The 27,399-nt window shown below is 44.3% G+C and overlaps 1 protein-coding gene across 6 annotated transcripts in view; it reads left to right on the forward strand.

Moving 5' to 3' along the window:
- Positions 1 to 27,399, forward strand: part of LOC138491794 (multiple epidermal growth factor-like domains protein 6) — a 1,495,213-nt gene that overhangs the window by 1,236,592 nt on the left and 231,222 nt on the right. For all 6 annotated transcript variants that reach the window (XM_069618507.1, XM_069618508.1, XM_069618505.1 and 3 more), the window contains one exon: positions 16,410 to 16,538. In XM_069618507.1, the coding sequence (XP_069474608.1) occupies positions 16,410 to 16,538 (129 nt within the window). The remainder of the gene's footprint in view (positions 1 to 16,409; positions 16,539 to 27,399) is intronic.

Raw genomic sequence — 27,399 nt, forward strand, 5'->3', positions numbered from 1 at the left:
CAGTGGTTCATTCTCAACACATCTCAATGCCCATTCATCTCTTGCTGTTCTCGTGAGAGATAATCATGGAAGGTCCCCCAAATATCCTTAGCACTACATGATGCCATAGTCATTGCTGCATATCCTTCTTCCCTCTTATTGACATACGTTAGCTCCTTGAGCCACTCCCGGGATGAGGTATTCGTTGTAGACTTCCAATGTCTCAAAATGCATTTTTTTGCTCTAATACAACCAAGATTAAACAGTCTCCGTAATAGTACTGAAACCTTACCGATATCACCAAGAAGGTTTGTAGGAGGGGAGAGTGTTGAGGGAATGCCCAGCATATCATACATCACGTCTGGCACTTCTTGCAACAATCCCCTAATCAGCGGGCAGTCCCAGAACATTTGAAAGGAGTCAGCCCCTGCTCTCCTGCATTTCACACATGTATCACTTGCATTTGCTAGGAACCTGGACAGTCTCGCTGGTGTATAATATTACTGGTTCAGGACCTTGAATTGTATGCATCGTAACCTCGCATTGAGCGAGACCGCCTTTGTGAGAAGACCGTATTTCTGCCATTGAACATATTGCATGTCAACATCTGGATCACATTCCCATTGAGCCCTAGCTGTATTTTTTTAAGTCTGGTTGGCCGGAATCAGCAAATACAACCAAGAAACCAATAGTCTAGTACCACCGCTTGATACAACCACCTCCATGCATCTATGGGCATCTGGCTCCTGCGGAAACGATGGCCACCAACGCCTAGCTGCTGCCTTTGTCTGAAAATATTACAGGGTTTTAGACAGATGTTTACCCAGCTTTGTCACAAACTTCTCTAACATCACACATCTCGCTACCGGGAAAAGGTCTCCCAGAAACATCTGCTGATCTGCATCCCAGGACATCTGCACGTCCAAAACAAACATGGAGGAAAGTCCCAGGGCAGGGCCACAGAGAGACCGTGCCACTGTATGGTGCCCTAATCCACAGCCTATTTAATATGTAGGGCCCTGAATTTACAGTGGTGCACACTGGATCAAAAGTACAGGAATCTGCATAAAGGTTGCTAAAGAGGACAGTCTTAAAATCTGTTGGTTAAGCGTTATAACACTCCAATGCTCTATGCACTGGGCCAGAGTCCAGAGAGTACCAATACCCAGTGGATTGCACCTGCATGAAGCTATAATGCAGTTCAAAGTCTGGCCCAGCAAGCCCCCCCCATTTCCTAGGGTTGAGCCAGCTTCTCCCAGCTCATTTGAGCAACCCCTGCAACCCACACAAATTCCACCAACATAGACCTTAGCTTAACAAAGAATGCCCACCCAGGCCAGATCGGGATGGTGCTGAAAAAGTATAATCATTTAGGGACTACAACCATTTTAAGCAAAGACAGTCTCCCATACAGGGAGATAGGAAGCTTGGCCCACAACTTCAGCTTATCAGTTGAAGAACCTAAAAAATTCTTGTGATTGTCCACATATAACAAATGTTGTGCCTGGGACACCAGAATTTCGCACACCATATGGATAACAGGGGGGTGGCAGCAAACTGGGGCAATGTTGCAAATCCATATGTATGGATCGGAGTCAATTATGGATGGGATATGTTACTTTTAGTGTTACATTTGTTTATAATGTATACATGTTAGATCTTCACTCATGTAGAATGATAAAATATTAAAACTGCAAATGCAGGACAAGCACAATCCACACTATGGGGTGCTTTGCTCTGTGGTTAGCTGCTGCACATGAATTTTAAGTAGCGGGGACTTTATTGACGGAAAGAAGGAGTAGCCTAGTAAGAAGGCCTGCATATGAACAGGGCAGGGTTTACAGTGCCACAAGGGAACAGACGTTATCTTGGTCTTTGTATTGAAATCAATAGAGAGGGTAAGCCATGCTGTTTTGTGGTAATAAACATAAGGCCTGAGGCCAGGGTATCCGGCGGTTTAATGTTTTTAAAGGTTTTCAGAGGCTGTATGTGGCCGCATAAATTAGTAGGTCTTTTAAATGCGCCAGGAGTCTGGGGAATTGAAATCGCAATCAGTAGTTCAAATAATATCCTGTTTATTCAGACCTTTCTTGATTTGCTAAAATGCATAAGCGGACCGTGTGCAATCACACTTAAAGTCAAAGGCCTTAGGCCAGTTATTGCTAGAAACTAATTACATTTTCATTACCAATTTTTAACTATGTACTGACATCAAGGACTACTACGGATGAATCCCAACAAGAGGTGTATTTTGAATAGGATCTAAAGATAATAATCAAGATAAGACTGGCCAAAGAAAATGGAAGAATTGGGAAAAGATGGGATTTCTTTGAAGAGGTTTTGTCCAACCACATTTGGTGGGTGGATTGTGATAAAGTATTTGGGAGTGTTTTCATTGTTGCAAAAAGTATATAAGATTCCAACTGATGTTGTATTGTTGAACCTAGGGATAGTTTGGTCCTGTAACACCATCTAACCAGTCCCCAGAGATTTTCACAATAAACATGCTTTATGTACAACTGTGTACTCGCTTCTTAAGTGGTGGGCCTGTTTTGCATTATGGTGATTAAAGGCCCATCCCCACGTTTGGCGATGCAGGCAAGAGCCCAGGTCTTCCGAGATTTTGGGGTTCTTCTGTCCACACCTTTTAGCTACTGCACCTCACAACAGGGATCAGTTTCCATGCACAGTGAAAAAGAGGTCTGCGGACATCATATTGGTTACAGGTCCGTCTGCTCCTCGGAGACATGGTGCTGCGGCTTAGCTGTGCGGAACAATTTGACGATGTGCGGGTTGGTGGGTCTGGAATGCTGGTCGAGGCAGCTCGGATGGCTCTGGTGACTGCATCGTGACAACAGTCAGCCGTGCCATCTGAGTCACCTAGACCAGCATTCCAGATCTGCGAACCAGCACAGAGATGACGATTCTTGGCCCGAGCTGCCACGCTGGATAGCCTGCAGACGTCCATCCAGCCTCGCTTGCCGAACTGCCTGCCGCCTGGTAACCTCAGCTGTCTCCCGCCACTAACTCTGTCTCAAGGACTGCGAAGCGCCATCGAGCACCAAGAATGTCTTCAGCATCAGGTACATTGTGGTTCTGCCCCCTTGGTCCTTCTCCGAAGGCCCCTAGAGACAGCTACAACCCTTTGCCCCCTGTGGTGCTGGAACCGAGTAACCTTGAATAATAAGATTGATTACTTTACCAACTATCCTCCTATCAGTGTCCAGGGTGGATCATATTTCCTTGTGAAACTGTTTGTCCTCTGTGTTCCTTTACAGGGTGGGTTGTATTTTTTAGTGTGCTAGAACTGTCTGTTGTAGTAATAATAAAGTAGATATTTTGAATGCAACCTTGACTGGACAGTCCCTTTTATCATCGGGTAATAATTGTATTTTCGCTGTGCTGCAACCAACCAACGATCCACAACATTGGAGAGATAAGCCCGCTGTTCTGTCTACGTTACCAAAATTGGAATAGGAGATCTTATAATTCACTTGTATTCCAATCTGTTTCGGATCCCTTCTGGTGTACCAGAGGTGTGAGGTTGATTGATGATTTAGAAACCGATATTAATCCCTGGACCACTGGTGCCTCAGAAGTTGATACGTCACATTGGTGGCAAGCGGTCGGATCGATTGGAGCCTTGCGCACAGCTTAGTCACCCAACAGTAAAAGTACTTTTGCAGGCAACATTTAGTCACTGCTAGGTAATATTAATAGTCATGGAGATTGACATGGAGACTATAAAAGTCATGACCAAGGATGTCCTGCGTGTCTTTTGTCAAGGGAGCGGACTGCCCCACAGCACTAAGGTTAATAAACTTTCAGTTGCTGACCAGCCTCCAAGCTTGGGTAGAAGCAAGGGTGGTTGGGGAGAAGACCCCAGGGTACAGGCTAGGCCCGGGTACCCAAAAAGACAAAACCTTCTGGAAGGTGAAAATGATGAGGACGACCGCATGAACAGTGTCTCTCGCCAATCATTCCGCCGGGGGGGCAAGTGTGGTTCCTCTACACTCAAGACTGTCATTGAGGACAGGTGCTAGTGCGGCATCCCGCAGGTCCCAGACCTCAGCACAGTCTCTAAGTGACCAAGTAATTGTTCCGACTGTTAATGAGCTAGTGGCTAGAAAGAACCTGCTCGAGGAGAGGAGACTAGCGCCAGAGGAAGCAAAACAGTGGGACAAGGATGCCATTGAGCAGGATAGGGCCACCATAGGGCTGCACAAGCTGGTGCCTGAAGAGAAGGAGGCGGCCAACAGATCCGCCTCTAGCGAAGACAGCTTTAGTGGCTCAAACCAGAGGGCCCGAGATAAACCCCGACAGCACATCCCCAAAGATTTAGTACAGGCTTATGAAGTGCAGAAGGATATTTTTGACTGGTTTGAAGCGCTCGAGCTGGTATTACAGCTGCAGGAGGTGGATGATGTACTGTGGGGTGCAGCCCTGTTGAGTCGCTTACCGACACGAAGGACTGGTACAATTGTTCAGTTAACTTATGAGGAAAGGCACGTTTATGAGAGCATGAAGGCAGCCCTACTCAGGAAGTTCTGTAAAACCCCAGAACAGTATCTGAAGAGCTTCAGAGAGCTTGGAAAGAAAAGTGGCAGACATTTGAAGCATTCACACACTTGTCATTCTCTGAGTGAGTGGGTGATTGATGACAAAGTTGACACATTTAAAGGGATGTACAATTTGATTGTGTGTGAGCATGTGTTGAAAAATTGTGAGGTTGACCTATACACCAGCATCTTCTGTACAATCCTATCACAGCCCCTAGGGAGCTTGCAAAGGCTGCCAACAGGTTTGTGAGTACTCAAATCCAGAAAAGGACTCAGACGAGCACACCCAAACCAGAAGAGAAATCGGCAGACAAAAAAGTAAACAAGGATGGGAAGGACAAAGGTCCAACCCAATCCTTTTCAAAGTCAGTTACCCAAAAGAACAAAGGGGAAACCCCAAACTCTAGTTCAGCCATGCACACAGAAAAGAAGAGTGCAGGCACCCCTAACACTGGGACACCTGCGTTCTCACCACCCAAAGATTGTTTTATGTGTAAGGAGCTGGGTCATAGGAAAGAGGATCCTGCTTGCAAGGGTTTACCCAAGCAAGCCATAGTCAATTTTGGACTTGTGGAAGAGGCCATCATTAGTGTGGGCTTTTCAGAGGAGGATTTCCCAATAGGCCAAGGAGTGGTCGAATGTGGATTGGTTACACTGAGTGGGAACGGTGTCTGATCTCCAGACGAGACCCCAGTTCCCAATAATACTCAACTCTATCTGGACACAAAACTCCAGTGGTCCGAGACAATGCGCCTAGCATCACCGCTGTCACCTAGCAATGGGTACAGCCAGGCCAGTATATTACTGGGTCTGATTTGTGTGTAAGTGGATTTGATGGTAAGAGTATGTGCCCCTTGGCGATAGTAGAGTTCAGCTGGTGAGGTCAAGTGGCACAGCGAGTAGAGCGCTCGCTTTGACATCCGAGCGCAGAGCCTTTTAACGTAGGTTTGAATCCAGGCAGGGCCAAACTCAGCCTTTCATCCTTCCGAGGTAGATAAATGAGCACCACACACCGTGGGTAATAATAAGCAGCGCTCAGATACCTGAGGGTTCGTAGCGCTATATAAGTGCCAAATTAATATTATTTATTATTTAACTGACCCAGCACTGTGTAGCAGAGAAAGACTCCATCCCTGTCCCATGTCTGTTGGGTAATGATCTTCCTGATCCCGAAGTAGTCACAGCGGCTACACTTTTGCGGGCCAAAGAGATTATCAGATCGAATGCTCTCAAATCCTTAAAACCTGGAGTACTTCCAGGGGGCATGTTGGAAGGACTGGCATGGCCGGTAGCTCCTCGTCCCATTCCACAGACTACTGAGTTGCCTACTCCTGCGGGAGAGGGGCTAGTAGCCACGGAGGACCCTACTTTGGTAGCAGGGGACCCTGTGACTTCAGAGTTACCTGGCACAGTGCAGGAACCTGAGCTGGAGGACCAGGTGGTTGCAGATCTGAAGGTTCTGCCCAAGCTTGATGAGTTCACATCAGCTGGGGGCCCAGATTAGACCGACTTCTACACAGCACAGAAAGAGTGTCCCACTCTGGCAAGTCTGTGGAAGCAGGTGGAGGAGCAGGCTAAGGGTGAGGCCTGTGGTCTGTTAAACATGTACTGTAAGGATGGACCCGTGTACAGTGAGCTAAAGGATTCTGAGGACAAGGACACCAGAAGGTTGGTGGTTCCCCAATACCACAGAAGGATCCTTTTGGATTTGGCTCACCAAATTCCTTTAGGGGTCACTTGGGAGTGACTAAGACATCAGGCCGATTGTCTGTGCACTTTTACTGGCCACAGTTCAGCATAAAAGTTAAGGAATTTGTCCGGTCCTGCCCAACTTGTCAAGCTTCTGGCAAGTCAGGTGGTGCCACAAAGGCCCCCTTAATTCCACTACCCGTGGTTGGGCGGCCTTTCGATAGAATAGGCATGGACATTGTGGGTCCTTTGGATACTCAAACCAGCTCAAGGAACAGATATATCTTAGTGGTGGTGGACAAGATACTCGGAGGCTTCCCTCTGAGGAGCATCAAAGCCCCCATGGTTGCGAAGCCTCAGATTGGGAAATTCTCCCGCGTTGGATTCCCTAAGGAAAAAGTTTCTGACAGGGGATCAAACTTCATATTATCATATATGAAGGCTATGTGGGATGAGTGTGGAGTCACCTACCAGTTCTCTACCTCCTTCATCCACAAACCAATGGGCTTGTTGAGCGGTTCAACAAAACCCAGAAAGGCATGATAGGTGGCTTGGAAGAGCACTTGAGGAGAAAATGGGATATTCTCCTGCCATGCCATCTGTTCGCCTACAGGGAGGTGCCACAGAACGGAGTAGGGTTGAGCCCATTTGAGCTTCTGTTTGGACACCCTGTATGAGGGTCCACTCAGCCTAGTGAATGAGGGATGGGAAAGCAAACCCTCATCTCCTTCACGAGATGTGGTGGACTATGTACTGGGCCTTCGGTCTAGAATGGCAAAATACATGGAACAGTCAACAAAGAATCTGAAAGCCAGTCAGGAACTGATGAAGTACTGTCACAACCAGAAGGCCACAGTGACACTCTATTCTCCAGGCCAGTGGGTGTGGATTATGGAGCCTGTCATACCCAGTGTCCTTCAAGACAAGTGGACTGGCTGTAGGGTGTGCTGGAAAAGGTTGATGAGGTGAATTATCTCATTGACGAGAAAGACCTAAACAGATGTGCAGGGCCTTTCACATCAAACGGCTAAAACCCCATTATAGCCGGGATGACTTGGTCATGAAGTTAGTGACTGACGGAGAGCCTGAGGAGGAGATCCTTCCCTTCCAAGACCTCCTGCACACTGAAGCCACAGATGGGTCAGTGGAAGGGGTCAACTTTGCAACAGACTTGTCTGAACAGCAACTGACAGACTGTCGCTGGTAACTGGGATAGTTTTCCGGTCTATTTTCGCTGACTCCCAGTCGCGCAGATTGGTGCACCTATGATGTTGACACTGGAGACAGTAAGCCGGTGAAGAGTAGGGTTCACTGGATGTACGATAAGGTCAGGGCTACCATCAAGGAGGAATTTTCCAGGATGTGCCCCTATGAGTGAAAGAGCCATCTCACAGCCCCTGGTCCCTAAAAAGACCAGCAGTGGGATAACTGAAGTTGGCTTTTGTGTGGACTATAGGGGGCTCAATTCTGTCAAAAAGACAGATGCTTACCCCATTCCTCGGGCATATGAGCTGATTGACAAGCTCGGCACTGCCAAGTACCTTAGTACTTTTGACCTCACAGCAGGGGACTGGCCAGACAGCTTGACAGATGGAGCAAGAGAGAGGTTGGCATTCTCAACCCCGGAAGGACATTATCAGTTCACTTAGATGATCTTCGGATTGAAGAATGCCCCTGCCACTTTTCAGAGAATGGTTATCCAGGTTTTGTCTGGACTGGAAAACCTCAGTGTCGCCTATTTAGATGACATTCCTGTGTTCAGCCACACCTGGGGGGATCATGTATCGCACCTGGAACAAGTGCTTCTGGTGATGCAGAATGCAGGCCTGACTATCAAGGCCATGAAGCACCAGGTAACGCAGGGTACCATGACTTAGCTAGGCCAACTGGTTGGTTGAGGTAAGACTATACCGTCCCCCAGGCCTCACCCTAGACTCTCAGGAAAACATCATCCACATTCTCAGTAATAATATCAAAAGCTCCACTAAAACCCTTCTACTAGGAGACCTCAATCTGGGATTCAATGATGCTAAAGACAAACCTGCGGTCACCCTCACCAAGGAACTTAGTGACTTAGGCTTCACCGAGAAAGTAGAAAGTCCAACTCACTCCAAAGGCCGCATTCTAGATTGGATCGCGGACGATAATTGCCTCGCTACTATCACCTCTAACACCTCACTGCCCTGGACCGACCACAACTGTATCGAATTCTCTGTTCCCATCATTAAAAACCACAAAACTCTGACACCTGCTATTGCTGCACAAGTCAGAAGCTCTAAAAAGCTTAAAGAGGATAACCTGCGCCCTTACCTCAACACCCCCGTACTAGCAGCCCCTTTCGCTAATGACCCCAATATCCTAGCATACATCTACAAAGATGTCATCACTAAAGCTATTAATGAAATAGCACCACTCGAATGGAAAAGAGAAAAGAAATCACTACACACCAACTCTTGGTTCACTGAAAACTGCACTCAATGCGCTCCCGCAAAAGAGAGAAGCACTAAAAACCTGGCAAACCAACCCCTGCAGCAGTGCCAAAAACAAATTCAACTTAATCTCCGACCAATACAAAACAGCCATCACCGCTGTCAAACCCAGCGCCTTCAACACACGAATCTCTAATGCCAAATCGCACTCTAAAGAAATCTTCGCCATTTTTAAAGAGCTCATCTTCCCCCCCCCCGCCCTCCAATACACCTGATGAAATAATCAAAGATGAATCTTGGTGTGCTAGTATCCAAGCTGCCATGCTACACAAAATTGACCTTCATCAAAAGAAAATCAAAGACCATTGCAAAGCATTACCTCAACAGACAGGAACCAAGCCTACCAATTCCACACCCGCCTCATCTAAGCCCACCATACCCGACTTCTCCTTCAGGGACGTCCCTGAACCAGAATTTATCAACTTACTAAAAAATCTCAAACCCTCCCCTTGTAAAGGCGATATATGCCCACCCAAGCTCATCAAGGACTGCGCAGACTGCTTTGCGCCGCTCTTTACGGCCTTCATCAATGCGTCCTTTAAATCAGGCCTTATCCCAGCTAGCCTCAAAGAGGCCTAGTTCTGCCCCCTCCTAAAAGAACCTACTCTCGACCCCCTTCAACCCATCAACTACAGACCGATAACTACAGTGCCATTCCTCCTGAAATTATTGGACAAAGCCGCACACTGCCAAATCCAACACTTTCTGGAAACCCACTCCATCCTAGGGACCAGGCAATCGGGCTTCCGGAAAGGACACGGCACCGAAACAGCCCTGGTGGATCAAAAGAGTCAGATCACCCAAATCATGGATAAGGGCAAGCCAGCCCTATTGCTCCTCCTAGATCTCTCAGCCGCATTCGATCTGGTTGATCACAAGACCCTCACCTCACACCTCACACACAGCCAATTTCTCTAAAGAATCAGCTCTCTGGATCACCTCCTTCCTCAAGGGAAGAGCCATGAAAGTCTTCTCGGACACTGCTAACGCCACACCCACTACAATCCATTGCGGGGTCCCTTAAGGATCCTGCACTGCACCCGCACTTTACAACTTGTTCACTAAGCCTCTCTTTGACAAACTCGACTCACATGGTATCACGTACACGAACTACGCGGACGACACACAAGTACTTCTACCTCTCTCAGGATCATACCACGAAGACGCCAAGGCACTCCACACGATCTATTCCATCATCCAGGCTTGCATGGCTGTTAATGGCCTCTGCCTTAATGGAGACAAGACTGAGATCTTGATACTTGGTCAACAGAGCACCCTAGACAAACTGTACGCCAACTTCTCCATTGACAACTCCATCATCCCCGTATCCACAGCTGTCAAGACACTGGGAGTATACCTAGACTCCTCACTATCAATGACCAGACAAGTCAGCACAATCACTTCCTCATCTGCGCATACCACCAAACTTATAAACACCATCAAGCCATACCTCTCAAAACCTAACTGCCTTTCAATAGCCAGAGCAACCATTGGAGCCAAACTGGACTATTGCAATGACCTCCTAGCAGGCACATCGGAAAAAAACCTTAACAGACTACAGGTCACACAGAGCAATGCTCTCCAGGCCGCTCATAGCATCCCAAGAAGAGAGCATATCTCCCAGGCCAGACACTCAGCCCAATGGCTCCCGGTCAAAGAGCGGATCACACTCAGAATCCTCACCCTCACACGCAAATGCCTCTCTTTCCGCCCCGTCCTACCTATCAGAGACCATCTCCAAAACCTCCTCCTCACGTCCCACCAGGACGCAATACACCAACTTACTCCATATCCCTCCCACATCAAAAAAGCCAAAGCCGGTGGCCTAAGCTTCCCCTACATTGCTGCCAAGTCCTGGAATGCTCTACCTGCAGACATTAGAGCAGAGAACTCCCTCCCGATTTTTCGTAGGAAACTTAAGACCTCCTTCCTTGCACAATAATACGTGACACTCGCTAACCTATGTAAATATACTGCACTGTAAATTTGTACAAATGTCATACCTGCTCCTGTAAATTATGTATTACTTGTTTATATGCAACTAAGATATGTCTATAACAAGTGCCACGATGCCCCCGGGCTGACGTGCGCTCTACAAATCCAAATAAACAAATAAATAAATAAACACCCTCTCGAAGCGAAGGTACAGGCTCTGAAGGATTAGGACATCCTCGCCAGACAGGCGCAGGTGAGAGACGTTTTAGGTCTCACCGGGTAATACCGGTCGTTCATCAGAGGGTATGGGACCATTGCCATGCCCCTGAATGATGTAATGTGCAAAAAGTAGCAAAGAAGGTAACTTGGCCCACCACCTGTCAATCCTCCTTTCAGGATTTAAAGGATGGATTGTGCAGGGGCCCAGGTCTGAAAGGCTGGACAATGGTCAGGAATTAATTATCCAGACAGAGGCCTGTGATTTTGGGATTGGAGCAGTGTTAGCGCAGCTGAACTCTGAAGGGCTAGAGCAACCTGCCGCCTACATGAGCAGGCGGTTGACAAAAAAGGAAAGGAACTGGACTGTCCTAGAGAAAGAGGAATATGTGGGCGTGTGGGCCATAAAGAAGCTGAAACCCTACATCTTTGGGTCTCACTTTATGATCCAGACGGACCACAGGCCTCTGCCATGGTTAATGGCCATGCAACGGGAGAACCCTAAGCTTTTGTGTTGGGCCATATCCCTACAGGGATTAGATATGGACATACAGCACAAGCCAGGCCGCCAGTATGCAAATGCAGATGGCGTCAGCCAGTACTTTCACCTTGATGACGAACCAGACCATCGGTAGTGTGGTGGTTCACATGTTGAGGTTAGGGGGCTTGTGAGGAATTTGACCATCCGCACAGGGAGAGTGCCCTCACCAAGGCTTTTTTGATTTTTTAATGATGAAAATGAATGATGGGAGATCAGCCTCTGAGCAATGTGCGAGGCCATTCCGCACACATTTCATCTGCTTCCCGGACAAAACGCATAGTCACGTGTACTCCAGGAACACACAGCCTAGAGGTGCCTTCTTCCCCTGTCATATTCAGCTGAAATGTGATTGCCCCGGGTACATCAAAGCATCTCAAGAGGGGGGAAAGGCACACATTCCTCCAGCCATGGGCAGCCTAATTTAAATATCAAAGGTTCCATGGATCTGCATTCTTTTTGTCTAATCCGACTGGTGGCAGTGCATACTAACGAGATAATTGAAGCAAGCCTAGAGGAGAGGCTTGATTGCCGGACAGACAACAGGAAGGTGGGACTAATGCCCCTTTGGTATACAATGTGTCAACTTGAAACTAGTTAACACCTCTCTCTCTGAAATACAGTTAATGTCCTGTCTGGGTCAAGCATCTACGGCAGGCGTCCCTTCAGAGCAGACCCCTTTCAGAGGAACGAAGGATGTGATTTAGGGGAGAAAAGAAGTCTTCTCCCAGCACAAACATTTGTGGGCTACATTGACCCACTCAGCAGAATTCCCATTCATAGCCAAGCTGCGCTTTTGCCGGCAACAGCACAATGGCTGTGCTGGCTCCTTGCAGCACCATTGCACCAAAACAGCATTTTGCTGCAACAAAAGGATGGCTGCACCATCTTGCCAAACCCCTATTGGGCGAGTTGGAACAGGGGGCACACCGAGAAAGGTGCCAGTGTGTTCTTGGGTGCACCCAAAAGAAGCTAATCAAAGCAGTGCTGCTCTGCTGCTTGCAAAACGTTCCTATTGAAAAGGGAATATTTTACACTGAAAAGGATGCTGCCCTAACGCTATTTTCAACTATTCCACATCACATTGTTTTTATCAAAAAGACACTGCCATGCCCTTCGATATCCACATTGTGCTTCAGCAGAAGAAAGCATAATCCTTGAATGACAGGCTGTGCCAGCCAAATCTGAAAAAAAACATCAAAAGAAACTTCATTTTCAGCCATAGAAAACGCTTGATATTTGAGTCTTAAAATGTCAAAAAGATCAATGCTTCAAACAAAACTGAGCTCTCTGGGCCTATGTCCATTTCATTGCATCTGTGTTTCTAACAGATTGCTGCATACAAGAAACTAACTATGGCTACAGAACAATGTGGGAATTCAGATGCAAGAGAAACCCCAAAATTGCAAGGAAAATGCCAGCAATCATCACATGTTTAAATGTACTTTTGCAAATAAGAAAAATACCTGTTTAAAAGTGCATGTTGGATAAGGCCAATGCACTTATCTAGCAATGTAAAGGGGGTTGTGCTGTGAAACATATATGGGAGGTTTTATTCAACAGGCTTTCTTCTGATTCAGGACAAAAATAAATAAAATAAGGATTTAAATTGCATTGGTTACATGGGGGAAATCAGCCCCAAACAGGTTTCTGCTTGGGGATGGCTAGCAACAGAAGGCCCCTCACAGTAGATTTTAGGGCACACATGGGTGATAACTGCTACCTGGGCAGACTTCGGTCTGGGCTGAGGCATCTTACAATTGAAATTCTGAGACACCAACCTGTGAAGTGGAGAAGTGGCAATAAACATTCAATCAAACTGGGAAACCCCCATCCCGACCCAGGGCTGAAATGACAGTTGGTGGTAGCTGAGAAAAAAATGGGCCAAGTGAAGGACAAAGGCCCGCCCCATTTGTTTCCAAAGACTGTTTTTAATAAAATGTTAAGACTTTTATCTTTGCAACTGGACTTCACAAAAATGTAAAAAGTTAACAGTGTAAATGTAATTTTGTGGCTTTCACGGCCATGTTGGGAACAGAAATGGCAGAGAAGTGGACATTCTGAGGAAAGTGTACATGATGCCATTGTGAACTTCAATACTGATATGCCTAATAATAATCTATACACATGTATAGCGTTAAATAATTTTAGGCAAAATATTTCTCACTAAAAATGAACAATTGTTAAACGGATGAAACAAGGTCCTACAACTGTGAGAATTGGACTCCCATACTCTACATAAAATATGTAACCTGCCCATGTGATTTGTTAAGATGCCACAACTTTAAAAATGTGCCATTTATGTCAAAACTGGCAAAATTAACTTTGGGAGGTTCTCTACATAGTAAACCCACATCATAAAGCTGATGTCATGTCTCTAAGAGTCCAATCAGTTAAAAAGAAGGCAGTGACAATCACCCCTGACCAATCCAGTTGTTTAGTGGTGTACTCTGCTAAAGCCTGCCCTACCATATAATTCTGTGATGTCACCATGCTTTATATAAAGGGTGGCTGACAGGACTCTAGACACACTCTCTCCTGAATTTCCAGCGCCTGCGTTCCTGATCTTCTACATCCATCTTTTTCAGATTCCAGATTTCACTGACAGGCTAAAGCATAGCTGACCCATCCCAGCACGGACTTGATCTAGAAATCCCACTAAAATCCCATTAACTAGGGGAAAAGCTGTGGTACCTTTATCATCCTGTGACCAGACCGGCTTGCTACCCACTAACTGCATCCGGCTGTACCTGTGACATCCAGTGACTAGAATTGCCCAGCTGTTTGCTGTAAGGGGCGCCCGCCATGCGGTGACCAGACCTGGTTGACTGTTCCAAAATCCCAAAACTCAAGCAGGGACTGTGAGTATTTCCCATCCAATAGAAACACATAGCCTACCCATTCTGACGCTTTTATCTTTATTCCACACTCTAAGCCATCCTACCCATGCCTTGGTAATTTGTCCTACTATCCGAATTCTTTGTGCATCTTGTCTGTGATTTCCTAGTGTTAGCGCCATTCTTTCATTCAACCCATCTTGTAACTCTTTAGCGATATTTGGAATAATTGAAATTAATTCCCATATACATCTGAATGCGGGGTGAAAGGGTCAAGTTGCAAATTAACCCAGCATCCTACCGTGTCTTTCTTTAACAATATAGTCTTAATAATCTAGTTTAAGTAAAATCTGTCTTTCTTTCCAAGCCGATTTTCTCTCTTTCACAGCTTCATTTTGCCAAAATCGAACCTCCTTTGATCTTGCAAATCTCATACACATCTTCAGCTACAACCATCCGTTCACTCTTATACTGTCCCTGTGATATACATCTGCTCCCCAGCACAAAAAACGCATTCCAAATCTGAGTATTTTACCCGTTTTTCATACAAACCGTTTGTGGCATTTAAAACTGCATCCGTGTAAAATGCAACTTTCCAACGTGTGATTCGGCTGCATCATGTTATTACTTTCACCTTGTTATTGAACTGTATGCCTTTTGATGAGAACTTGCCTTGTGATTGCTAGTGTTTATCCATTCCTGCAATCGTGAGAAATCATATTTGCCTCATAGATTTAACCGTACATTAATTATTTATTTGTCAATTTCCCAGTGACATTTTCTGCCATTGCAAAGGGCTTTAAAATCCGTTGTATCTTATTTTATGAGGGAAGGTCAGATTTTGATTCTGTTTGCTGCACAATATCCCTGACTCTCTGCTGCTTCTTTCTGTCCACTCCAAATTCGATTCCCAGGGGTTTGGGAGAGCATTGCAGGGGGAAATCTTAACTGAGGTGCTATCTACCCAAAGAGAAAAAGTGCTCCTATTAATTTGTGCTTTGTATATGTTCTTGTAGAAGGTTAACCAAGTGTATTGGTCAGTTTCCATTGTAATCATCACCCCATTGGTGATTGCTGCCCAGTATTAAAATGTGTATGATTTCCTTTGAATTTTAAAAATAAATAAATATTGCATTCACACCAACCGGCCTGGTTCCTGGTCCATTGTGACCCGGGTTTTTGGAAAAGGGGGTGTGAGACAGGTTGTGTGCCATCTCAAATTGAATTTGTAGAATAAAAAGAGAAAGCCTTCCAATTGTGCACTGCATACTAGGCTAAGACCAAGGTGTGTCACCCAATTGAAATCCTTAACACTTCAAGGGAGACCGGTGCTTTATTTAAGAGTCACAGAGGGCTCAGTTAATCAGAGAGACACTTTGATCTTCAACATACAGGATGATGGGTTGGACTTAGGTATAAGTTGTCACCCCTTGTCTGTCCTGTTGCAGAGCACTCATGCATAACAGAAGAGGGACAGCTGCAGTAGCTGCTGGACCCAGACAGGCCATTCACTGCCTTTCATACAGAGAGGTGGGAACTAGGTTCATGTTAACACATTGCATACCAGAGGGGCGTTAGTTGCTCCTTTCTGTTGTCTATCTGGCAATTAAGCCTCTCCTCTAGACTTGCTTCAATTATCTGGTTAGTATGTACTGCCACCAGCCGGATTAGACAAAAGGAATGCAGATCCATGGAGTCTTTGATATTTAAATTAGGCTTCCCCTGGCTGGAGGAAGGTGTGCCTTTCCCCCTTTTTGAGATGCTTTGGTGTACCTAGGTCTGTCACATTACAGCTGAATATGACAGGGGAGGATGCCGCCTATAGGCTGTGTCTTCCCGGAATACATGTGACTATGCATTTTGTGCGGGAAGCAGATGAAATGTGCGCATAATGGCCTTGCACATTTCTCAGAGGCTGATCTCCCATCATTAATTTTTATGATTAAAAAATCAAAAAAGCCCAGGCGAGCGCACTCTCCCCGCGCAGATGGTCGAATTCCTCACAAACAGAAACATAAGAACAGATAAATAGATTTTGGAACTACAAAGTGCAATTCCTTCGATGTCCGGCATAACTGATCAATGTGTTTGGACTGATAGAAATATTGAGAAAGATTTATCATAAGTCCACCAAATGTTCATTGTAATTCTCTTGTTTTTTTTGCAGCCTGTGTGGACAACAAATATGGTGAAAACTGCAGCCAGACTTGTACATGCCACAATGGGGCAAGCTGTGATCCTGTGACTGGGCAGTGCCTCTGCGCAGCAGGATGGACAGGAGATGCCTGCCAGCAAGGTTAGCTATTTAGAATAATAGCACTACATCGTCACTAAACAAATCCAATTGCCTCTAGGTGCTGCTATATGCCACATCCCAAGCTGAATTATAGTATTTTTTCTTTACCTTCAGTGTACTTCGTTTCTATATCATCCAATTTACAAATGTTGCATTTTCTTAAACAAGCGCTCTTGATGTTTCTTTTGAAATGTGTATTTCTTTGCATTTGTATTGTGAAGGAGAACAATAATACGTATTGATGTAGTGCTTTAATCTTAAGCACTTTACATAGGACATATTTACATACATTACTATTATTACCCAATCAAAATTGCTACTCGTTTATCAACCTCAGAAGGATGGGTGAGCTGACCTCTGCCGGATTCAAACCTGTGACCTGCAGATCAAACAGAGATCACAGTAAGGAGTATTTAACCCGCTGAGCCATCTTACCGGCTATGGCATGTATCTGAAACAGAAACACTTATCAAACATTAGACTGTGCAGGCCAAAGCAAGGTGCCTTGCAAAAGAATTCACACGCATTGGAAAGTTGGCACCTTGTGGTGACGTGGGATTCAATATAAACAGGTTCGTGTACCTAAGTAGGCAATACCCATTTTTTGTTGTGTCCATAGCACTGCTAATAGACGCCTGTATGAGAAATAGCGTGTTAAAGGAAGACTGTGTGGCCTTGCCACTTTCTTCTGACATTTGTGAATAGCTACATATACGGCACAATCACGACCAGTTCCAATTGTTCTGTGATTTTCAGATGCTTTTCACATGTAGGTGATTTAGAGCAGTCATATCTGTCTCCAAAATCAATTATCCGAAATGAAACGGGCTAATTCCAGCTCTTCACCTGAGCCTTCTCTAGATTACTGTCGCATTTAGGTGATCGAAAGAGCCAACCCTGCCTGCAGTAGCTTCTTTGGCAATGATAATGTGTTAGGGCAGCTCTTAAGCAGATTCTGCTGCTATAAAACCACTTAACCAAGTGTCTTCAAACCCATGGTTTCTTAGCGATACAGCATCCCACACGCACAGTCCTCAACTAAACTACTTTGTTTATCTAATTTGTTACTTTTCTGCATAAATAATTAACACTAGTAGTGACGTTATTAATTACATTGCATCCATTTGCAGAACATTGTACAATAAAAAATAACTGAATGGCCGTTCATTCCGGCCTATTGAAAAGCCAGAACGTTTGGCTTTGCTTAAACTTTTTGAGTCTGCATATACACACTCACGTGTGCGCATGCGCACACTCTCCCCCTTCGCACACTCACAAACACAACATGTGGTAACAAACAAGCAGCATCAACAATCACTCTATTCCTGGTTCATTAGCCAGCATAACCTTTCAAGATAAGAGGGGCCGCATTACGAGTATGGCGGTAAGTGGAAAAATTGCCAGTAACTCCATTACTGCCAATTTTACCACTAAACCAAATTATAAGGTCGGGCCTGGAGTGGAGGATTATCCTCCTGGAAAATTCTAGAGGTAAATTCTGCCACTCACCGCCAAAAAATCGACAGAATCGGTGGAATTACTGCAGCAGAAATTCCACTGCGGTTATTCCACCAAAAGCCTCATTGAGTCCAATGAACTCAAAAATAATGGGGAATTACACCGCCACTACCACTTGTAATCCGCCGGTAAATCCACCAGACCAAGTGGTGGTGACGGTTATTCAGTTGGGCAGTATTCTTGTTTTCCGCCGGGATGTCGCCCAACTTGTAATGATGCCCAAAAGCTTTCCCTCGATGGTCCAAGAATTGTTATGCACCATTTCAATGGTAATAGATGAAATAATACAAGGCTTTTATAAAGCTATTTAAGGTGCCTAGGTTTGATTAATGGAGTACTCACTTGCAGCTATGTGGCATCTAAGCACTCATATGTGATGCTTAATCCATACTCAAGTTCAAAAGATATTTTATAAAAAGTCAATGCCCCAATGGAAAATAGTGTAACTTACATTTTGAAGAAGTAAACAGTGTGAATGTCTTGAAGATTCCTGGGAAGACAATTCTACAGATGATGTGCTAAATACATAAAAGACCCTTCATGCCCCTCCACCCTCCACTGCTCCTTCCACTTCTCCATCAAACGCTCTGCAGAATTTTGGTTTCAAAATTGTCTTAAGCATTTGAAGATCTTAGGGCTCTTCCTAAAATATAGATTCTGTGCTTCTGACAGATGAAGCTTGGTCAGTGGTAATGGACGAGTTGGTGAACTATGCATAAGACTGTGTGCTTAATTCTGCTGGCCCCTGGCAGTCAGGGGCAACATTTTCCCTGCCATGCAACTATTGCAGCTTATGTTAGCATTGCAAGAGAAAGTCTGAGGTATAGGCAGTCTCCATAATCTACTCATGCAGTAGTATGACTATCACACTGTGCCTTTCTGTAAATATTCCAGGAACAGGGATGTTTGCTTTACAGTTTACTTCTAAGATAATACTTGCATAGCATACACTGTTATTTGTGCCATTAGAAAAAGTTGTCTGCCAAAGATTTGTGGGAGGGCTTTCAATACTGCAGGATAGTGTTGGACATTGACCTAACGTTGGCCAGCACAATGAAGGCTGCCAACTTGCAAGAGGGCGTTCTACCAACCAAATCCCCAGAGGTTAAGCCACGGTTTGTTCAAGATCATCCAATTTGAAAAGACTAAGCCATTATGCAGCAGTTTACCGCAGATCCAGGCCTTCAATGACATGCTGGAAAGGCATTGTGCAAACGTTCGCTCAATCACAGTCAGTGGAGACCAATGGGAGTGATGTGAGTTTGGCAGACTTGGGGGAAACTGACTAAATTGTTAATGTTTTCAAAGTATTAAGAGTTTCTATCTTGGCTCTTGATTGATCAAAGGTGAAAGCTAATCAACTGATGAGACTAAGCTAGATCCTATGTGCAGGATTGCCAGTTTCCTGTTCCATGATTGGTTTGCTAGCGTGGGCCAATCAGTACTTGCAGTTCTCCTGATTGCTGTCAAGCTCTGCATAGTCGGGAATTAGAACAAGGTAGGGGGACTGGCTTTCTGATTATATATCTTCTGCATCTACTGGATTGCTCTTTCTACCCAGAAACTGGGATAACACTCAGTTCTCCAGCCTAGTCCCAAGGGCCCCCGAAGGCATCAGGAGTACAGATGAGCGCTGTAGGTCCTTAAATGATACCAACCACTGAGAGATTTCAATAGAGCCTGGGTGACCTGCTGGGAAACCTTTGCAACCCAGAGCTTATCAGACTCGTCCTGAACTCGTGAACCTTTCTAGGTCATCAATAACTTCCTTGGAATCTCCATAGGACACTAAGAGAGGTAATCCAAATCAGCTGCCCACAAGTAAGCCTATAAGCACTGAAGAACCAAGGCTTCTGTCTTACCATTTAGATTGGTAAAGAATATCTGCCCCCATATTGAGCCTTTCTGAGCATACGGTCTGCCAGCCTGGCTTTGCCCTGTGGACAGCCGACCCAAGTTCCCTGCAGCTAATATGTGTAGTTCACTATCCTCGTCAACAGACTCATGACTGCACCTGTCATTGGCAGAAGCCGACATATATTCTGGTGCTCTGATTCCATGTTTGCGCAGTAAGCATCCATGCTTGTTGTGCTTTCACACATGGAGTTTTCCCAGTGTTTCTTATTATTTGATGTGCCGCTGGACGATCAGAGCTTTCTTTTCCTTCCTAACACTTTTCTGATTGGCCCCTGCTAGGGGTTCTGCCTAGGCCTAACCCGATCTTCTGATTGGCTCTCACCCATGTGCCTTTGGCTATGCCTGAAGTCCTTTTGCGAAATTATCAGACTCCTTATTGCCTGATTTTGATTGGTCCAGATTATTCTGTTGTTTGCCTGTAGGACGTGGTTCTTCATACACTCCTTAAATGTTTTCATGCCTTCACCATTCTCATCCTCCGATTCCAATTCAAATAAATATTTGAAAATAGTTAGCATTTCTTACCCGGGGCAATAGAGTAGCAACGCATCCTTCATCTCTAAATTAAAAAATAAAATCCAAATTAAATTGTCTTATAATACAGAAAGTGTGTGTGCGTGTGTGCGTGCGTGTGTGCGTGCGTGCGTGCGTGCGTGCACATCAATATTAAATCACTTTAACTGCACACCAGGGCATAACAAAACACTTGATATCAGGGTCGGACTGGGACAAGAAATAGGCCCGGTCACCCAAAAAAAAGTGGCCACCCCTCGCCTCACGACCCTTGACCTCTGATGACATCAACAGAAGTGATGCCATTTTACCCCACCCCAAAGTGACATCCCAGGGAGTGATGAAACACGACCTTTCACCCCATGACAAAACAGGAAGTGGAATCCAATAGCATTGGTCCTAAGTACACTAAATCACTGTGAATCCAAGCATACGTCCAAGGCCAAATGATAATGTTATTGTATAGCACTTACGCTTAAGCTATTTTTAATAAAATAAATATTCATACAATATCACCCGACCTGTGTTGGTACTCATTTATCGACCTAAGAATAATGGATGAAAGGCTTTTTGAAAAATAAAAAAATCGAAAAAATTAAATATTTTTTTTCTTCAAAACCAGCCCAGACATGGCCAGAAACCAGCCCCCACTCCCCAGGGACGATTTCGGCATGGCCATGGGCCGAAAGGCCGAGGGGCCAATCCGATCCTGCTTGATATCATAACAGTATACAATCTCACACATAACCACCAAATTGGTGTAAAGCCATGCGCCTCAGCATCGTACGAGTGACATTTCTAACCTTAAAGGGACATATAGATTTTTTGAAAATGAATTAGGTTGCTGCTAACTCTGTAGGTTTTATTGTCTGCTTATTTTCCAGCTGTGGGAAAAGAATATAAAAACATATGTATGTATATTATTCTGAACATTTTTGTATGCATTTTCTATTGGTAATGTTTTCCTCCATTTTGTGAGCAGCGTTTAAGCTCTTACAGATGATGTGACATTGAAGGAGGAGAGAAAGTGCAGTCTGCAGGTGTTTTCTAACGAGAAAGGGGCACAGTAAAAATGTGCATTTTCTTTTACATTAAACCAACAAGTTTGCATATCTACTAATACTGCCCCACCAGTAAAAGTAGTATACATGTTCAGGTATTCAATAATTGCGCCGTTTGGGAAATAGTCGCCAGGGCGCGACATTTCCCAAATTTGCTCTGCCAAGAAAATCAAGCCCTTTACCCAAATATTCTATGACTCAAGTATGTAATAGTAAATGATAGCCGTCCTAGAATAAGTGGGGGAATGCTTTTAGGGGTGCAGGAAAAAAAGTTGCCTACCTGGTGACTTTTCCCCAGGTGACATAACATAGCACCCCATTTTTCTGCTCATAATGGCGATGTGAAGTATAACAAATGCACAATAAATTCAGTCATCTTTGGTGCGACACAGAGAAGAATGGAAACCCCCAAGTAGAGTGAGCTTACAACACAGAGAGGCTCCAAGTATCATGCTGAGTGTGTCAAATGGAGGGGTCACTCCTGAAACCATGATTGTAGAAGGAGAATGTGCCAAGGGCAGGAATGCTCCAACAGAGGTACCCAGGGTTTATTTCAACATCTATGGATCCCCCTTTTCCTATTTTTCAAAAGCGAAAGAAAAGAAAACTTTTGAGCAAATGTGCAAAAGCCGTGGTACAAATGAAGAAAAAAAAACATCAAGCAACATAAAAATCGGAATTTGAACGAAGCTAAAAATGTCTTGTGAAATTTGTTTAGATCCTTAATATTTCTGAAGCAAGTCTTTTCTAAACATAAAAACGAAATGCCTTTAGGACGGGGTCCTAAGGCAAGCCAGAACAGTCAGAGTATTAGAGGTGGTCTGACGATGGATTATGAAGTGGAGAATGACCAAGCTGAAGAACAGGATCGATATGGAGGAGGAAGACATTGAGAACGGGAATCTCCAGTCTCTAGAATATTATGATTCGGAGGCTGCTGAATTTGAAGAAGACGGGAATAGATCACAGATTTCCGTTCCTGCTACAAGCGCCTCTTTCCACACTTTGGCAGAAAAGAGCCTATCTGATGACTTGAAGTTTAAGTCGATACATAGAGATCATGAAAGTGACGTTTCTTGCTCGACCATTAACTCTACTACTAAAAGAAACCCGCCGGCTGCCCATTAAGAGATGAGAACAGCTTGTGGGCTTACACTCTGTTACTGGAGCATTTATTGTCAGCGGAGGATGGTTTCATTTTAAATAGTTCAAATGTGCTTAGATTTTTTCATCACATTCCAGAAAAGATATTTGTCAACATGGAAAACATTAAAATTGTGGAATTTGTGAGTGAATACCAAGCAGATAAAGTGGTTTTACATCTAAGCTTAAACGTGATTAAATCATCTCTTTTACAGGCAGCCCCATTATTACTTCCACTGGGTTTTGAGCCGATTGATTCTACAGCTAGAAATGGGACTCTTTAAGGACATAAGAAACAAATGCTCAATCTAAGGAAAACACGTGTGGAAGCTTAGAGGGCCTGTTCCCCTGAGAGAAGAGAGGAAAAATAAATGTTCTGTGGGGTAGGGCATAAAAGACCAAAGTCCAGCAAGTAAAATCACAAACGGGGATTTAAAATCACTTTCAATTGTGGAAAAGATGAGGCTCGCAAGATCAAAGAAGACTCAATTTCGGTAGGCCATCTATTCGATTCTAAACAACGCCCAACGATGAACACGCACACAGTCCGATTTCCCAAATAACAACAAGTGCATGCTACGGAAAGTGACTGGATGATGGGCTCATGGAGCACCAGGGGATTCTTACATTTATTCTCCAAGTCTGATTTTAATATCGGGGAAATTTGATAATAATGTGTTTGCAAGAAATCTGGTTGCAGTCGGCCTCTGTAGTAGACGGCTTTGGTGTCTATTTAAATCCTGCATACAAAGCTACTCGTGGGACACCTGCAGCGGGTCTTTTGATTTTGGTGAGAAATTGAGATTACAGTTATTGAAATGTGGAATGTTAACCCTTTTTTTTACAATTACTATTTTGTAAAATCAATCAGGAGTCCACAAACACAGTAAGCTGGGATTTGATTTTCAAGGTGTACTGGAATGCTAAGGATGTTGCCTCTGATGTACTTTTGGACGTTTTGATGAACATTAATGACACTTTCACTAAGTAATTTAATATTTTATTCCTGATCATTCGTGGGGATCTGAACATGTTTTGTATTCACAAAAATGGAATGATCATTTATGATTTTGATGGCTTGGTGAATAAGGGATACGAGAGATTGAAAACATGGAGTAATGCAATGAACAGCAGGGATTTTTACATGCTTAATGGCCAAACACTTGAGAGTTTTGAATTATTTCTTTGTTTCAAGGAACACAGTAAATATCGCAAAAACATTTAAAGTGATGTCCAGGGGAAACCGTGACCATGCACTACTGGAAGTTACGGGTTTCAAAAAAAATGCAACCTGGTTGCCCAATGTAGACCTTTCTCAGGGAAGCAATCGCCTACGTATGACACCTCAGGAGATTGATGAACTGATAAAATGTATCGGACACTCGAAGAGTAACTCAACAGAGGTAAACTATGTTCCACTGCTCTGGGATTTTAGGGTAAGCGATAGAGAGGAATTAAATTGAATGTTTTACCTAACACTCCTATTTAAGTGGATAACACTAGAAAAAAACCAGTTACTGAAGGATCTTCAGATAATGAAATATTCAGAGAGTTATGAAAGATTTGAATGGCTAAGAAAAAGGAAACACAAGTATAAGAAGTGGTTGTCACTCCACAAGGCTGAAATGTTTCTGTCGGGTTGTGAAATGATGTTAAGCGCTGCAAACGTGGCAACTGATTAAATAATCAGATCTCTACTAAGGCAGCTGTCCTAACAAATGTAGTCATGGATGAAGATTGGGTCTCATTTTATGGGAAATGATTTGCCCCTTTTGAAACATGTAACTAGTATATTCTACCGAGACCCATGATTTCCATGAGCATTTAAATTTGATTCTTCTGACTTAAAATCATTGATCAACAATGCTAATTTGTCTAGGGCCCGGGCCTGACATTATTACAAATATGAAATATGAAGAAGGCCCTGGAAGCCTGGATCCCTTTTATTGGCAAACTCTTTGACCAGATAGTACAGCTAGGAGATGTACTGAAGTCTTGGAGACCAGCTATAAAAGTGCTGTTATTTAGAGGGGCAACAGGGCTCATCCTGCCAACTATCACCCTATTACCCTTCAGGATGTATTGGGCAAACTGTTCACAGCACTAATTGTATCTTTCCTGCAGAAATGGGTTAAAGAGACAAAAAGATGAAATCCACTGCAAACAGGATTTACAAGGGGTGTCGGGACCGACGTAATTTGTTTCTTTTGAATGTTTTAAAATGAAAAGATTTAAAAAATGGTCCAAAAATATATTTGGCCTTTGTTGACCTAAAAAACACATTTCATAGCATTGATACAGTAGTTAGTTGGTCTAATCTAGTGGCCTGGGAGTGTCAGTCTGATGTATTATCAGCAATAATGTTGTTATATACTAACACAAAAGTTCAGATCAGATTATTAAATGCCCAAGGCATTTTAATTAAAAAGATCCGTACGTATAGAGGGCTGAAATAGGGATGCCCCTTGGTCCAGACGCTTTTTAATCTTTTCCCGTCTGACCTTGCGGACACTCTAAACCCCATCAGATCCTTTCCCCCTAGAATTGGTAACCAGGAGTTGGCCTGGATCCTCTACACAGATGACCTAGTCTTGATTGACCAGACCTCCATCGGACTCCAGCGTAGGCTGCTCAGGAGTTGAAAGACACGGTCAAGAGCTTGACTGCTCAGATCTCCCTAATTCGTATGAAGTATGGGAAATTCCCGATCTTGCCTGTACTGTCTTTTGATAAAATGAAAGTCACTTCAACACTAACATATAGTGCACAGGCATTCTTATTTACTTTGTGTAAAATATGGGCATCATTGGAGGGCACATTTTGGAGAAGACTTCTGAGATTACCCAGAGGTGTTCCGACATCAATAATACAATATGAACGAGGTTTAATATCAATGTATGCAAGAACTATATGGAAATCCCTTGATTTGTTTTGGAAATATACCATGTATAGTTCTGCCCTTCCTTATTAGATGCATTTTTAGAAAAGGCACGTGGGAAAGGGAGCTAATTCCCAATCTTTAAAGTGGCACAGCGAGTAGAGCGCTCGCTTTGACATCTGTGCAGAGCCTGGTAACACAGGTTCGAATCCCGGAGGAGCCAAACTCAGCCTTTCATCCTTCTGAGGTCGATAAAATGAGCACCACACACGTGGGTAATAATAAGCAGCGCTCAGATACCTGAGGGTTTGTAGCGCTATATAAATGCCAAATTATTATTATTATTATTATTGTTATTATTATTATTCTAGAGCAATGGGTACTTACCAGGAGATACTTATGACAAATCCAACTATTCTCGTCTTGGGAGGATAGCTCAGCAGCAATGTGCTTGCCTTGGAAGCAAGACGACACAGAGCAACACAGGTTTGATCCTCGGGTCTGTGCTTAGAAACCTCTGGGTATTAAATGCGTTATAAATAACCTATGATATAATATGTAAAAAAGACATTATGGCTGCAGGATTGGATCTAGATGATCGAAATCAAAAATAAATACTGTCTGAATGCCAATCGTGGAATGCAATCTAAAGCATATATATTTCTTTACCGAAATATCTAATTAGAGACCCATGTCCATTAATGAGAGATAGATTCATGAGGTCGAATGAACATATATCCTATAAAGCAAATTTAAATGGTATATGATATTTTATTTCTATCACGCTCATACACAAATGTTTCAGAGAGCGATGAGGCAAGGAAGGGGAACAAGGGGGGGACAAAACAATGATCTTACTAAGCTCAGTGACATTGAGAACGTGCAAGTGCAGGGGAGAGGGGAAAAGTGGGAAGTGCTGAGCAAGGGATAAGAACAACAAAAACTGGTAGTGCAGCCAACAAGGTGGCAAGTGCAAGCTTTGAAGTGCAGACAAGGGAAGTCTGATAAGTGCATGTAAGGGGACTGTAGGGTTACAGATACATACCCAAGTGCAAGGGTTGCCAGGAGGCAGTGCAGGTGTGTGGTTGGGTGTGCAGGGGCCTGGGCCCGAAATCAGAGGGTAGGCAGGTGAAGGCGCTAAAGAGGCCAAAGAGGCCAGATCAGCAGGGGAGAGGAAGAGCCAAGACAGAAACAAAGAGGAAGGTCTTGGGGTGCTTCCGGAACTGTAGGTGGTTCTCCTCAAGTTTCAGAGTGGCAGGGAGGATGTTCCAGTGGGAGGCCCCGGCTGAGGAAAGAGATCTACCCCCAACTTGTTGCTTGGAGAAGCGACTGACCCTGGGGGAGATGGAGGCAGAGGAGCAGAGAGCATGAGTGGGAAGATATTTACAGAGGGACAGTTGAAGGTATTTTGGTCCCAGGCCCCACAAAGCCTTGTGGACAATGCAAATGGTCTTGAATTTAATCCATGCAGCCACTGGGAGCCAACGAAGAGATTTCAGGGCTGGAGAGATACGATCCCAGGGCTTGAGGCCAAGGACAAGTCTCACAATCCTGTTCTGCATGAGTTGCACAGGGCGGAGAGTAGAAGCAGGTAGATTTAGAAAGATGCTGTTGCAGTAGTCATGTCTAGAGAGAACCAGAGCTCTATAGACAGTAATCTTCTGGGGGAAGAAGGGGAATACCTCTGAGTAGGTGCAGTTGGTAGTTTGACCTTTTAGTGATGTTGGAGATATGAGGAGAAAAGGAGAGTGTGGAGTCAAAGATGACCCCGAGGTATATAAAAAGACAGACTTAGAGCCAGCCTAGTTGTAGATTTTCTTCTAAGGGAGAG

This window comes from Ambystoma mexicanum, chromosome 10, assembly GCF_040938575.1.
Source record: "Ambystoma mexicanum isolate Mex_15411 chromosome 10, UKY_AmexF1_1, whole genome shotgun sequence".
NCBI lineage: Eukaryota > Metazoa > Chordata > Amphibia > Caudata > Ambystomatidae > Ambystoma > Ambystoma mexicanum.